This window comes from Misgurnus anguillicaudatus, chromosome 1 (genome assembly GCF_027580225.2).
Source record: "Misgurnus anguillicaudatus chromosome 1, ASM2758022v2, whole genome shotgun sequence".
Classification (NCBI taxonomy): domain Eukaryota; kingdom Metazoa; phylum Chordata; class Actinopteri; order Cypriniformes; family Cobitidae; genus Misgurnus; species Misgurnus anguillicaudatus.
Window position 1 is genome coordinate 7,390,418 of NC_073337.2, and position 12,256 is coordinate 7,402,673.

Consider the following 12,256-nt stretch of genomic DNA (forward strand, 5'->3'; position numbering starts at 1 on the left):
CCCCAGAGTACATATGTGAAGTTTTAGCTCAAAATACCATAAAGATAATTTATTATAGCGTGTTAAAATTGCCATTTTGTAGGCGTGTCCTGTTAAATGCAAATGAGCTGATGAACTGCACTAAATGGCAGTGCCGTGGTTGGATAGTGCAGATTAAGGGGCTGTATTATCCCCTTGTGACATCACAAGGGGAGCCACATTTCAATGACCTATTTTTTCCACATGCTTGCAAAGAATGGTTTACCAAAACTTAGTTACTGGGTTGATCTTTTTCACATTTTCTAAGTTAATATTAGCACTGGAGACCAATTATAGCACTTAAACATGGAAAAAGTCACATTTTCATGATATGTCCCCTTTAATCTTTAAACTAGAGTGCAGACATTTTGCTTCTTAAGCTGTATGTACTGTAGTTTGTGTATGCGATGTTCTCCCACATCTGAGATACATGCTAACAATGACACCGCCCCGTCTTGTGTGAGTTCAGTATCACCACTGGTTGTCAGCGAGTGGGAGAGTGTGGGATCGGACTGTATAATTACATATAGCTGTGATGATGCTTTTGTGTGTGTAAGAGATTAGGAGTATCATTGGCAGTGTATGTGCGAGGGTTGGAGCCCACTCCTGCCTGTAAACCACCTCTCTCTCTTCCTCTATCTCTCTGTTCTTCTCCTCTGGCTGCTGACACCTCCATAATTAACCTCGGCTTTGGCCCAAGGTGCGGGGGAGTCGTCGGAAGCACGCATTTCTCCCTCATCTGACCCATCCATCTGCTGAAAATAGCCATCAGGACCAGAGCTCAGGGCTGAGATGAAGCTCCTGTGCCTGAACGCACACCTACTGTACGTAAACCCTGTTTGGAGGCCCTAATGTCTTAAAACTAAAGCTGTTTTGAGAGCTGAAGATCCTTCATACCAGCTACTCCAAAGAGCATTTTTGTACCTGCCACTCTAAATGTCAATTGGCCAATAGATTCCTACATTAAAGGAAAACACCACCGTTTTTCAATATTTTACTATGTTCTTACTTCAACTTAGATTAATTAATACGTACCTATCTTTATTAAATGTGTGCACTTAATCTTTGTACAGCGCCCTATGAATGTGTTAGCATTTAGCCTAGCCCCATTCATTCCTTAGGATCCAAACAGGGATGAATTTAGAAGCCACCAAACACTTCCATGTTTTCTCTATTTAAAGACTGTTACATGAGTAGTTACACAAATAAGTATGGTGGCACAATTTTTTTTTTAAGCGGATATAAATGAGAACTATATTGTATGGCGGAAGAGCACTTAGTTTGCAGAACTTCGACCTCGGGCGCAGTAATATTGCTGAAAGATTGAGCGAGAGGGGGAGTAATCAGGAGTGATGATGTTACTGCGCCCGAGTTCAAAGTGCTGCAAACTAAGTGCTCTTCCACCATACAATATAGTTCTCATTTTTTATCCGCTTAAAAAATTGCCACGTTTTATTTTGTGCCACCATACATACTCGTCGTGTAACTACTCATGTAACAGTCTTTAAATATGGAAAACATGTTCGATGGCTTTTAAAATCATACCAGTTTGAATCCTAAGAAATGAATGGGGCTAGGGCTAAATGCTAACACCAGGGTTTCCCGCATCGCTTTGCAGTTCGGGCGGCCCGCCTAAGCTGGGAAACCCTACCGCCTTAATTGCTGCACAAAAGTGAATAGCGCCGACATGCTTCACACCGCGAGCGGGCAAGCGCCACACGGCTGAAATGGTCCGTCACATGTCCGTGAGAACTGTAAGTGGACTTATGTTTTGTGTTTATTTAAAGGCGGAGTCCACGATGTTTGAAAAACGCTTTGGAAAAGGAGATGGGCCGACTACCAAAACACACTTATAGCCAATCAGCAGTAAGGAGCGTGTCTACTAACCGACATCCTTGCCGGGTTGCGTATGTGTGGGGCGGGTCTATCAACAGAAGGTCCAGATTCTATTGGGGTAGGGGCGTGTTTGTTTAGGTGATTTCAAATATCAACATTGGCTTTCAAACATTGTGGACTCCGCCTTTAAGCGTGTTATTGTATCAGTCTATAGTTCTTGCAAATTCAAAGTAAGTTAGCTGGTGATTTTGTTGTTTGAGCAACTTGCTAGCTAGGTTGCACGTGCCTGATTGGTTTGAGCGCTCTTGCTCACGTTATTTATGTGCATTATTTACATGCTACAGTAGTTACACAATTTTAAGATAATGCAATTAATAGTGGAAAATAATCAGTTTTTACAACCTTCGTGCTATCTATCATCGTTCGCCTGACGTTCTACAACATCTGCTTCAGTTTGTGTTTTTTAACCCTTTAGTTTCACTTCATCACGCAGCTATTCCCATTAGAGGTATCTGTTAGAAACATTTAATTCATTAATAATCTAGTATGTGTTCATTTTCTGTCATAATTTCTTCAAAATTAAGTTTTATTTGAGTGTTTTTAATAAAAATATTACTATAAATAAGACTAACAAATTTTCCTGAACACAGTCACGAAGATTAAGTGCACGCATAATAAGATAAAAAGATAGGTATGTATTCATTCTTTCATTAAAGTTGAGGTAAGAACATAGTAAAATATTAAAAAACTGGTGTTTTCCTTTCATGTCCACAATATTCTTTGAAACGTGTAAATCTAAAAATGCCCTACTAAATATCATTTTATGCCATGAACTTTGCAAATTTAGTACATGTATTGTATCAGCCTGTGAACTTAAGCTTGGGTAAATATAATTTTGTCTTGCAACTGGACAGATAAAAACCTGCGGACCCTGACTTGGGTCAAGTGTGTTGAAAGAGCCAAATTATCAAATTATAGGTCTTCGTTTTGAGAAAGCTCCACCCATTTCTGTGCCCAACATGAATTGTGGGCAGTCTGTGGGTTTGCCCGATGTAATGCAAACCACAGGTTTTCAATTGAAAATGAAGCGTTAAAATGCTGGTGACATTTTATCTACGGCCTAGTGTGTTTTCTTACGCATTGTGGCACTCAAATATGTCAACCCCGCGTGGCCCAAAAAGCTCAACTCTGAGATACAGTAGTGACAGATGGCTTTCATGATAATGATCAGGTAAATGTTTGTGTTGTCTGTGAAACCGGTCCTCTGAACAGAACAGTAATGTGTGTCAGGACCCTGATCTCAGGATCCTCCATTAGCGTAATAAAAGCAAGGCCGGATCTTTTCCGTTCTGCCCCTTACGAGGAAGGCTACAGGGATGCGAGGGGCTTTTCCACCTGAGGTCCTGGCTGTCTAATTGAATTAATCATTTGGTAAATGAGTCCCGGGCTGCTTTAACCCTGTGCTATCAATGCAGAGAAGAAGGCTGAACTCCCAGACCACAGCTGGAGAACGAAACAAGCTATTATTAGCGAGCAGAACGCATTACGGTGAGCGAGAGACCTAGAGACAAAGAAAAAAAACAGAGAGGAAGAATTGTGGCGAAAACCTAATCCGCGGGGAGGGTGACAGCAAATGAACCGCATGTGTGGCCGGACAATTTCCATCCGTATTTCCAGACTGAGAAAGAGTGTAAACAAAAGCTTGCTTCAATTCTTCACGACTGACTTCAGGTGCTCTTTATCCACCGCTGTATTTATACAACAATGCATTAAGAGAAAGAACAGGCACAGAACTGAGAAATAAAATCACTTATGCTGTGGTTTTAAACACTGTTAATTCCAACAAAAACTAAACCAGGTTAGCATGTACCCACCGGTGGACACTTTCATGTACCTGAGCTTACCATAGCAAAATGAAAAGGATGAATGACATTAATATGGATAAAAACTGTATCACATCAGGATTAATCACTGATATTACTCATTCTTCATCAATCATTTAAATGACACAGCATCAGGATCCACACTAAGTCCTCATATAAAGATACCCAGTAATCCCAGTATGTGTGTGGGTTTGGCTATAATATGAGGGCCAATTTTTTAGAAATGTTTAGAGATTATAAAAAATCAATTTGTCCCAGGTAAAAAGGTAACACAATTTTTAATGTTAGACAACAGCTTTTGTTTTCATAACACGCAATGCTATTATTAATTGATGTTATATGGCAAAGCCTAACAGCAACACATAACCACACGTTTCGTTTTCTTGTCTGACACTCCACCAAAACACATTTGTGTCTGTGTATGGTGATGACTGTATAATAAAACATTCAGCTGACTGTGTCACACGTGATGTTAGTGTTAACTCCCCACTGCATGAGATGGAGACGCTCGCACCTCCAATGGGTGGCTGTCTGCAGGTGCTCCTCTGCCAAAGCTACAGGTGCAGGACAGAACGTCTGGAAATTTGAATAAGCAAATGGGTCATTCTACAGAAAAGGTGGAATTTGGGTGATGGACATTTGCTTAAATGAACTTCTTTCAACATACCCAAAACTTCTTTATAGCATTAATTAACTTGTCAAATCTATGAATCCGCAAAACGGGGAGCTTAATCTATTTTTAACTTTTTAATACATTTTAATAAAGAATCCATGACTTATTTATTTGTCATTGGTGTTACCTGTGATTTAAACAACATTAATGTTGATACTAAATATTTTTCTCATTACAGCTTGTGTATTTAGGTAAAGGTTGAGTAGAGGAATGATAACAGCAAGAATAATAATTGATTATTTATATTTGTTTAATTAAATTCTTCATCTTTACCCAGCATTGTATGAAATTATTTGATTCTCAGTTTGACTTTTTTTTTAAAACCAACAAAAACAAAAATATTCAACCAAAAAGGCTTTGATGCAAAGACTGAAATATCAACAATGTCTCACATCCCATATCAACAACAAAATATTACTATTACAAGAAAATACATTCATTACACCAAAACTTGGTTTAACACCAATGACACAATGTAACACCAATGACAAAATTAGAATATAATAATACATAATGAATATGATAAAATTTTCCATCTTTTTTTGTTTTTATGCTTTTATGTTGGTCAGTTAAAGGAATAGTGCTTAAGAAGTACTCATTAGAGAAGTAACACTAATGACGGTAACACCAATGATAATTTACAGAAAAAAAACTACTTTTTTAACAAAATGGCTGCCATTAGTCATGTGCTATTTCATCAAAGATGTAACAATCACATACTTATTCAGTATAATGTATTTTTATGTAAAGATCTGAACACTCCCAGCTATAAAAAAGAGTAACACTAATGACATCCAAAAAATCTTATATCAAAATTCTTAGATATATCATGATATTTTAGACAAATAAGGTAAGACATCTAAAAAACCTTTTGCCTTCCTCCACTGCACTTCTTTTACTGACCTCTTGACCCATGAATAACTTCAAAGAGCTGATGCATTGTTTCAAAATAAAAGTGCTTTGGGTAGGGTAACACCAATGACATAAATTTGGGGGACAAATATTTATTTGATATTATTCACATTAATAGTGTATTTTTTACCATTTCAGTGTTGTAGTAAATTCATACAGGGTTAAAGGTAAATGTAAATTAGATTTGTTTTATAAAAAACATAGTTTTAAATTATAATTTCACAGTTCAACTTCCATGTATGATCAAAGAGGGCAACTTTCAGGACCAGACATTTAAAAAAAAGTTTAAGAAAAAAAAAAGAAAATTACATAAATAAACTCTCTCATCATGTTAAGGACAGTCTATTGGGTCAAATTAAGTGATTAAGGGGTCTGCAAAAGCAAGGGACAAGCATTTCCACCTTTTTTGTAGAATGACCCAAATAAGTGATAGAGACAGCGAGACCCCATTTCCACATATTTGGAAGATCATTATGGACTGGATCTGAGAGCGGTCCCTTTAACTGAGCAATGCTATAAAGAAAGAAAGAGATAATGCAACAGTTTGCATCTTCTCCAGGCAGGGCCTTGTGCAAGACCAAATCCTAGGACTAGATTTCCGCTGTGACCCATGAAGAGACACAGCTTAGCAGCAAAGCCAGCAGCAATTCACCGACCATAACAGCAGCACTAAAGCCTCTTATGCTGCTCATACACCTAATAAGGAAAAGATTCAAAAGTCCAATCCTTTAATGTGTCTCCTCATACTGCAATGAGAGCCCCCACCGAAGGGGAAAATGGCAAAAAGGCCGGCTTTATCAACGATAAGCCGCCCGCTCTCCGCACAGCTATCTTTAACAGAGATTATGACCATTTATGTAAAGTCCTCATTCGCGTCTGCTGTCAGGAACAAATGCATTCGTGTTCGACGTGCAGGAAATGAGACGTGCTTGTACATCAGCGCACACGCCTCACCTACCCTGTTTAACCCATAAACTGGAGTCCATCCAAACTGCAACTTGGACAAAGCAGGTCCAAAAACGGAACAAGCACGACACTTTCGTAAGGAATGTATCAGCGCCACCCGACAATTTCACCAACGCGACAAAATGTACAGTAGGTGGGCGTTTCACACTCCGAAACAAATATTAAATAAATAACACGAGTGACACAAAATGGCTATCCTCATTCATGCCTGTGTTAGCCATAACTGACAAACTATACTGGAAAAGGCACGCAGTCGGCTTAAAAAAAAAAAATGACAGCTGACTTCAGCCAAATGCATGCAAATGGAACAACTTGACAGATGACTAAATGCACCAGGGTCCTTATTAAAGGACAAGTTCGGTATTTTACACTTAAAGCCCTGTTTTCAGATTGTTTATGATGAAATACAACGGTTTTGACTGAAATTTGGACATATGATGCTGGCCCGAGAATTTTCGGTTTCTGTTGTACCACCCCACCACCTCTACAATGGCTGTATAGGTGCACAGGAACAATCCTTCCTAAAACACATTAAACTTTCGTTTACAAAGATGTTAAACTCACCGAGTGGTCAGGGGTGTTCACTGATATGCTCACACAAAAATCGCTGCAAAAGAATCCTTCCAACAGGTGTTTTAGCATTCGTTGTAAACTTGTGGACCTATTTTTCCAAACGCCTCACACCTGTATATTCTTCCGTTGAGAGCTTGAATAATAGACACTCCAGCCCAGTTGGTGGCGATAATCCACCTTTGCCAATTGCAAGAATACAAACAAAGTTCCCGGCGCGGAGTAATACCGTACCTCACAGCACATCTAATACAAGTCAATGGAGTTGGACAAAAACTACGATAAAACCTGTTGGAGTGCGTATTTTGCGGCGATTTTTGTGTGAGCATACCAGTGAACACCCCTGACCACTCTGTGAGTTTCACATCTTTGTAAACGAAAGTTTAATGCATTTTAGGAAGGATTGCTCCAGTGCACCTATACAGCCATTATAGAGGTGGGGGGGGGCATACAACAAACACCCATCATATGTCCAAATTTCAGTCAAAACTGTTCTATTTCATCATAAACAATCTGCAAACAGGGCTTTAAGTGTAAAATACCGAACTTGTCCTTTAAAGTTTCACTAATAAAACACAACAGTCGTTAGTAATCAAATATTAAAGGTGCAGTGTGTAAATTTTAGCGGCATCTAGTGGTGAGGTTGTAAATTGCAACCAAAGGCTCAGTCCACTGCTCACCTCTCGCTTCTGAAACACATAGAAAAGCTACGTAGCCGCCACAGGCCAAACATGTTATCGCTGGAGACAACTTAGTAAAAAAGTTTGTCCGTTAAGAACTTCTGTAAAAACATGGCGGCACAAAATGGCGACTTCCATGTAAGGGGACCCTCGGTGTATGTAGATAAAACGTCTCATTCTAAGGTAATAAACACATAACGGTTCATTATGAAAAGTCTTTAAACACCCCTGATAATATAGTTTTGTATATTATTTTGAATTTCTGTCAAGAGATCCTTCTAAAAATTACACACTGCACCTTTAACTCATCTATTTTGTTACAGTGCTACATCACTTCCAAGGACTGTTTTCTTTCATGATGTCATCATCAAATGTATTGGGATCCTATTGGCGTCCTACTATTTGTGCATCAATGCATTACAAAGCGTCGCTTGTGATTGAAGGATGCATCATGTTTTTAGCATGAAATTTTCATGTGAAGTCAGTAGTAGCAGCCTATAATATAAAAGTATGTGTTTAACTATTCAGTAGCTCGGCAAAGTGAAAATGTGTCAAGCATGTATAAATTTACAATCAGGGCTGTGATTTAAAAAATGCATGAGTTCTTTTTTATGGGGCATTGTCAGTTGTGCCCCTGGTGCTTTAACTCCTCGGGCATTTTTTATTTACGCAAGTCTAAGAGACGACACAAGGGCCTCTTTCTACTCGCAATGTGATTTACCACAGTACATAACATTATATGATATAAATGCTGACTTTGAGACTCGTAGAGTCTGTTTGTGTCTTTGGAAACTTCAAAGCTTCCATTTTTAGCCCTTTTGCTTAAAAAAGAAGAATGGCAGGCTTTAATCTAAGACACATCACATTTAATGCTATGTTAGCCTCTACGGTTATGTTTCGCGGGACTCATTGATGTCATGTCTGAGTTGGAGATGGTTTAAGATCTCTCTTATGAAAGAGAGAACAGCTTTGATCATTTCTTTAGAGACTGACCCTAATTCTGACACACTATGGGTGAACTGAGGATTGATCTGCTGAGAGGAGGATCTCAGCGAGGCTGGGTGAAGGAGCATGTGGGGTGGTAGGGACCCTCCTCCACTAACAGGTGTACGACGGAGGATGGGAAGGTTTTATCAGGGGTCCCTAAGAACAACCCGACAGACAACTGAAAAATCTGTCATGAAAAAAAATCTATCCAAGATGAGAGAAATGTTGATTCTCTTCTGAAATGTTGATATATATTTGTTACAAAAGACAACGCATATACAAATTTACTAATTTTAGATATCATCAGGCTTAGATGATTTTAAAGGACAGTTTCATGCGAAGCAAATGTCAGTTAGAGAACTTTACATGGCATTTTATCATACATATTACATACATTTGATTTTTTTATACAAAATGATTACACAGTGCTGACGTGACCTTTATGTTTACCCTGGCATGAGAGAAGAGGTTTTACTAATACAGCTACAGTCAAATACATCACTACATAACTATGCATCACCCCCTGTTTCTTTCATATTCATGTCTGTACTGGCCAAATGTCAATCATACAATCTGGGGAACGCAGCCTGTCTGACTGCACAGAGGTTTTGGTGTACAAAAAAGCATACAAACCACAAATCAATATCAGGCCAAACGACAATACACACACATCACAAACACAAAGTGAATGCAACTGCATAATGCAATTCATGAGCACCTAATGTTTAATGCACTGGCTGCTCTTATACACTGAAAATCTCCATGATAGATTGGAGAAATACAAATCTGGCCTCTGTTGTTTTAACAGGAATAACACAACACAATCAATACATCGCTGACATGTATTGTACATTTGTATTGTATTGTACACATACGTGAATTAAATCGCTCACTTACCGGTACGAGATCTGTTTTCTGAACGCCAGACCTTTCAGTTTATCCTCCAGCGAGTCCTCCATGTCGGCGAAGCTGTGCAGACTCTCGCTGCCGCTCATCGCCGCGATTCTCCCGCAGCCACGCGTCTGATCGTCCGCCGGTTCCCCGCCGGCTGCTCCTGTGCCGCTGCGCTCCGCCAGAGACACGCGTGTGTCGTTCAGGGGGTCCATCATGCTCCGGTCGGCAGTGAGTGGACCCCCCTCTCTCGTCCGATTCTTAAATGTCCTGTCCAATATCTCCTGCAATGCACCTCATAACAAATATCTATCTATCTATCTATCTATCTATCTATCTATCTATCTATCTATCTATCTATCTATCTATCTATCTATCTATCGGTCTCGCGGAGGGCTTCCACGCACGATCACGCACACGCAGTCGGTCCACGGGCCGTGGGTCTGCGCGACTCTATCCAGTAGAACACGCGACTACAACAACAACTGCTTCTATCCACAAGAGCATTGTGGGATATGCCTCCTCATCCTTGGAGCGCAAAAGCATCAGGCTGTAAAAGTAGGGCAGAGGGTCTCTGACTGGATACTAACACACGCACGCACGCGCGCGGACACACATACACGTAGGCTATACAAATTAGAATTATTATATATTAATTGATATTTTCATGTTTTCACGTTATACGATTATTACAGCGTTTTAATTATTTTTACACAATGTATAACAATATAACAACATGTTATGCTATTATAATATTGGCCACTCCCCTAAGCATAATATGGTAGGCAACCACACAAAACCCAAGTAAAAGTTTGGTTATTATTCATAGTGTGTTTTGGTGCATATAGGAAAAAATATGTGTACATTTTTATTCTTTTATCATTATAACCATAGCCGAGTCCTTCTGTGTTCAGGACGTATATTTAAAAATGTTCACTGCGATGGACAGAAAACTGCTCTGAGAGACGGCTAGAGACCTCTTTGCGCTGATTGGTTGGATTACATGACCACGCTTAACCCGAACTAGTTAAATAGACGTCATTAAAATCACTTTTGACTGAGGACTATATTTGGTCTGTAAAACAGAGAAGCTTCAGTCAGTAAATACATGAGTTACTTTAGGACACGAGTGTCTAAATATTACAGGCATTTTTTTCTCTAATGTGATTCATAGGCCTAATGTATGAAAAATGTTTTTTCTCTCTGACACAAAGGCGGACAACTTAAAGGGGACATAACATAAAAATATGACTTTTTCCATGTTTAAGTGCTATAATTGGGTCAGTGCTTTTATCAACCTAGAAAATGTGAAAAAATCAACTTAGTAACTTAGTTTCGGTAAACCATTCTTTGCAAGCATGTGAAAAAATAGGTGATTGAAATATGGCTCCCCTTGTGATGTCAGAAGGGGATAATGATAATACCTGCACGATCCAACCACGGCACTGCCATTTAGTAGATAGATTCGCTCATTTGCATTTAAAAAGGACACACCCAAAAACTGCACATTTTTGCTCACATACAAAGTGGCAGTTTTAACTTATGATAAATTATCTGTGGGGTATTTTAAGCTAAAACTTTACATATGTACTCTGGGGACACCAAAGATTTATTTTATATTTTAAAAAGGTCTTGTGAAATGTCACTCAAAAAATGATTCAAGCCCTCTTAGAAATGACACAATAAAATTGTGTTCAATTAATTTAAAATATCTCATAAAGAGCAATAAAAGTATATATATTAAATTAGTCTAACACAAAATGAATATGTACTATAATTTATTGATTTCTTTTTAATTGCGTTAACACAATTAGTTTGAGTTTAGGTTCTGGAAAAAGAATACCGTTTTATATCTCAACCTAATTTTATCATGTTCAGTCCACTTAATCATTTTATGTTGGGACAACATGAATGATATTTGTTGCTATTACTAACTGGGCCGTGGATCTGTATTTCCCAGCATGCTTTGCATGCAACTGCTTTTGGAGAGTAATTTTTTTAATTAAGTGTTATTTTATGGATTTTTAGGTAAAGAGAAAGACTTAATAGTGTTTAATGTTCATGAACTTATTGATTTAGAAGCGTTTGTGTTATATTTTTAAAATTGTTTGGTTACCATCGTGCAGAAGAGTGGCGCTTGTGGTTAGGTTGTGGATGGGCCGTATTTCTCTCAATGAGCACTAACTGTGTTAATGCCTGTTTAGAGATCAGTCTCTTCTCACATGCTCATCCAAAGTATCATGTTATTACTATTAGCATGCTAACATGTGCTCATGCTAAATAGTAGGATATAAAAACGTTTTATATATATAATAACTGAACTGAGTTATTCAGACTACACTACATTGAGTTATTGAAACTACAATAAATGGAGATATTTAGACTACACTAAATTGAGTTGAGGCAACTACACTTAATTGAGTACTGCCATCTACTTTTAAATTGAGTTGGACAAACTCAATATATTTTAATTGTGTAAAGGAGTTTTTTATGATTTTAGGGGTACACATTCATATTGGATGGAAATCCTGCCCACAATTTAATTGGGGGTAATCCAATGAATTATTTTTTTGAGTAGATACAGGAGAACAACAATACAGATGAAAAATGAACGCAACTTTTAAGCTTCATTCTTGAAATGCTACTGAATGATGATGTAAAAGCAAGAAACAGAGACAGGTCAAGTGTTGGGATAAAAAATATCTCCCCACATCCCGCTAAGACTACAATAGTGATTCTCACAAAACAAAAACTATTTTGCATAAAGACCAGATTTTGGTCAATTTTTTGTAGTGACCTGAATATACTTTATTATAGGTTTGGGAGATTCATCCACAGAA

At 38.3% G+C, this 12,256-nt stretch overlaps 1 protein-coding gene across 7 annotated transcripts in view; it reads right to left on the minus strand.

Annotated features, from left to right (window-relative positions):
- The window catches only part of dgki (diacylglycerol kinase, iota), a 63,496-nt gene extending 53,477 nt beyond the window's left edge, over window positions 1-10,019 (minus strand). For 3 of the 7 annotated variants that reach the window (XM_073859970.1, XM_073859916.1, XM_055190293.2), the window contains exon 1: window positions 9,423-10,019. In XM_073859970.1, coding sequence (XP_073716071.1) covers window positions 9,423-9,634 — 212 coding nt within the window. In that variant the 5' untranslated portion in view covers window positions 9,635-10,019. The remainder of the gene's footprint in view (window positions 1-9,422) is intronic. The other 4 variants (XM_073859885.1, XM_073859860.1, XM_055190294.2 and 1 more) reach the window with 2 other exon arrangements.
- Between the last annotated feature and the right edge of the window lie 2,237 nt (window positions 10,020-12,256).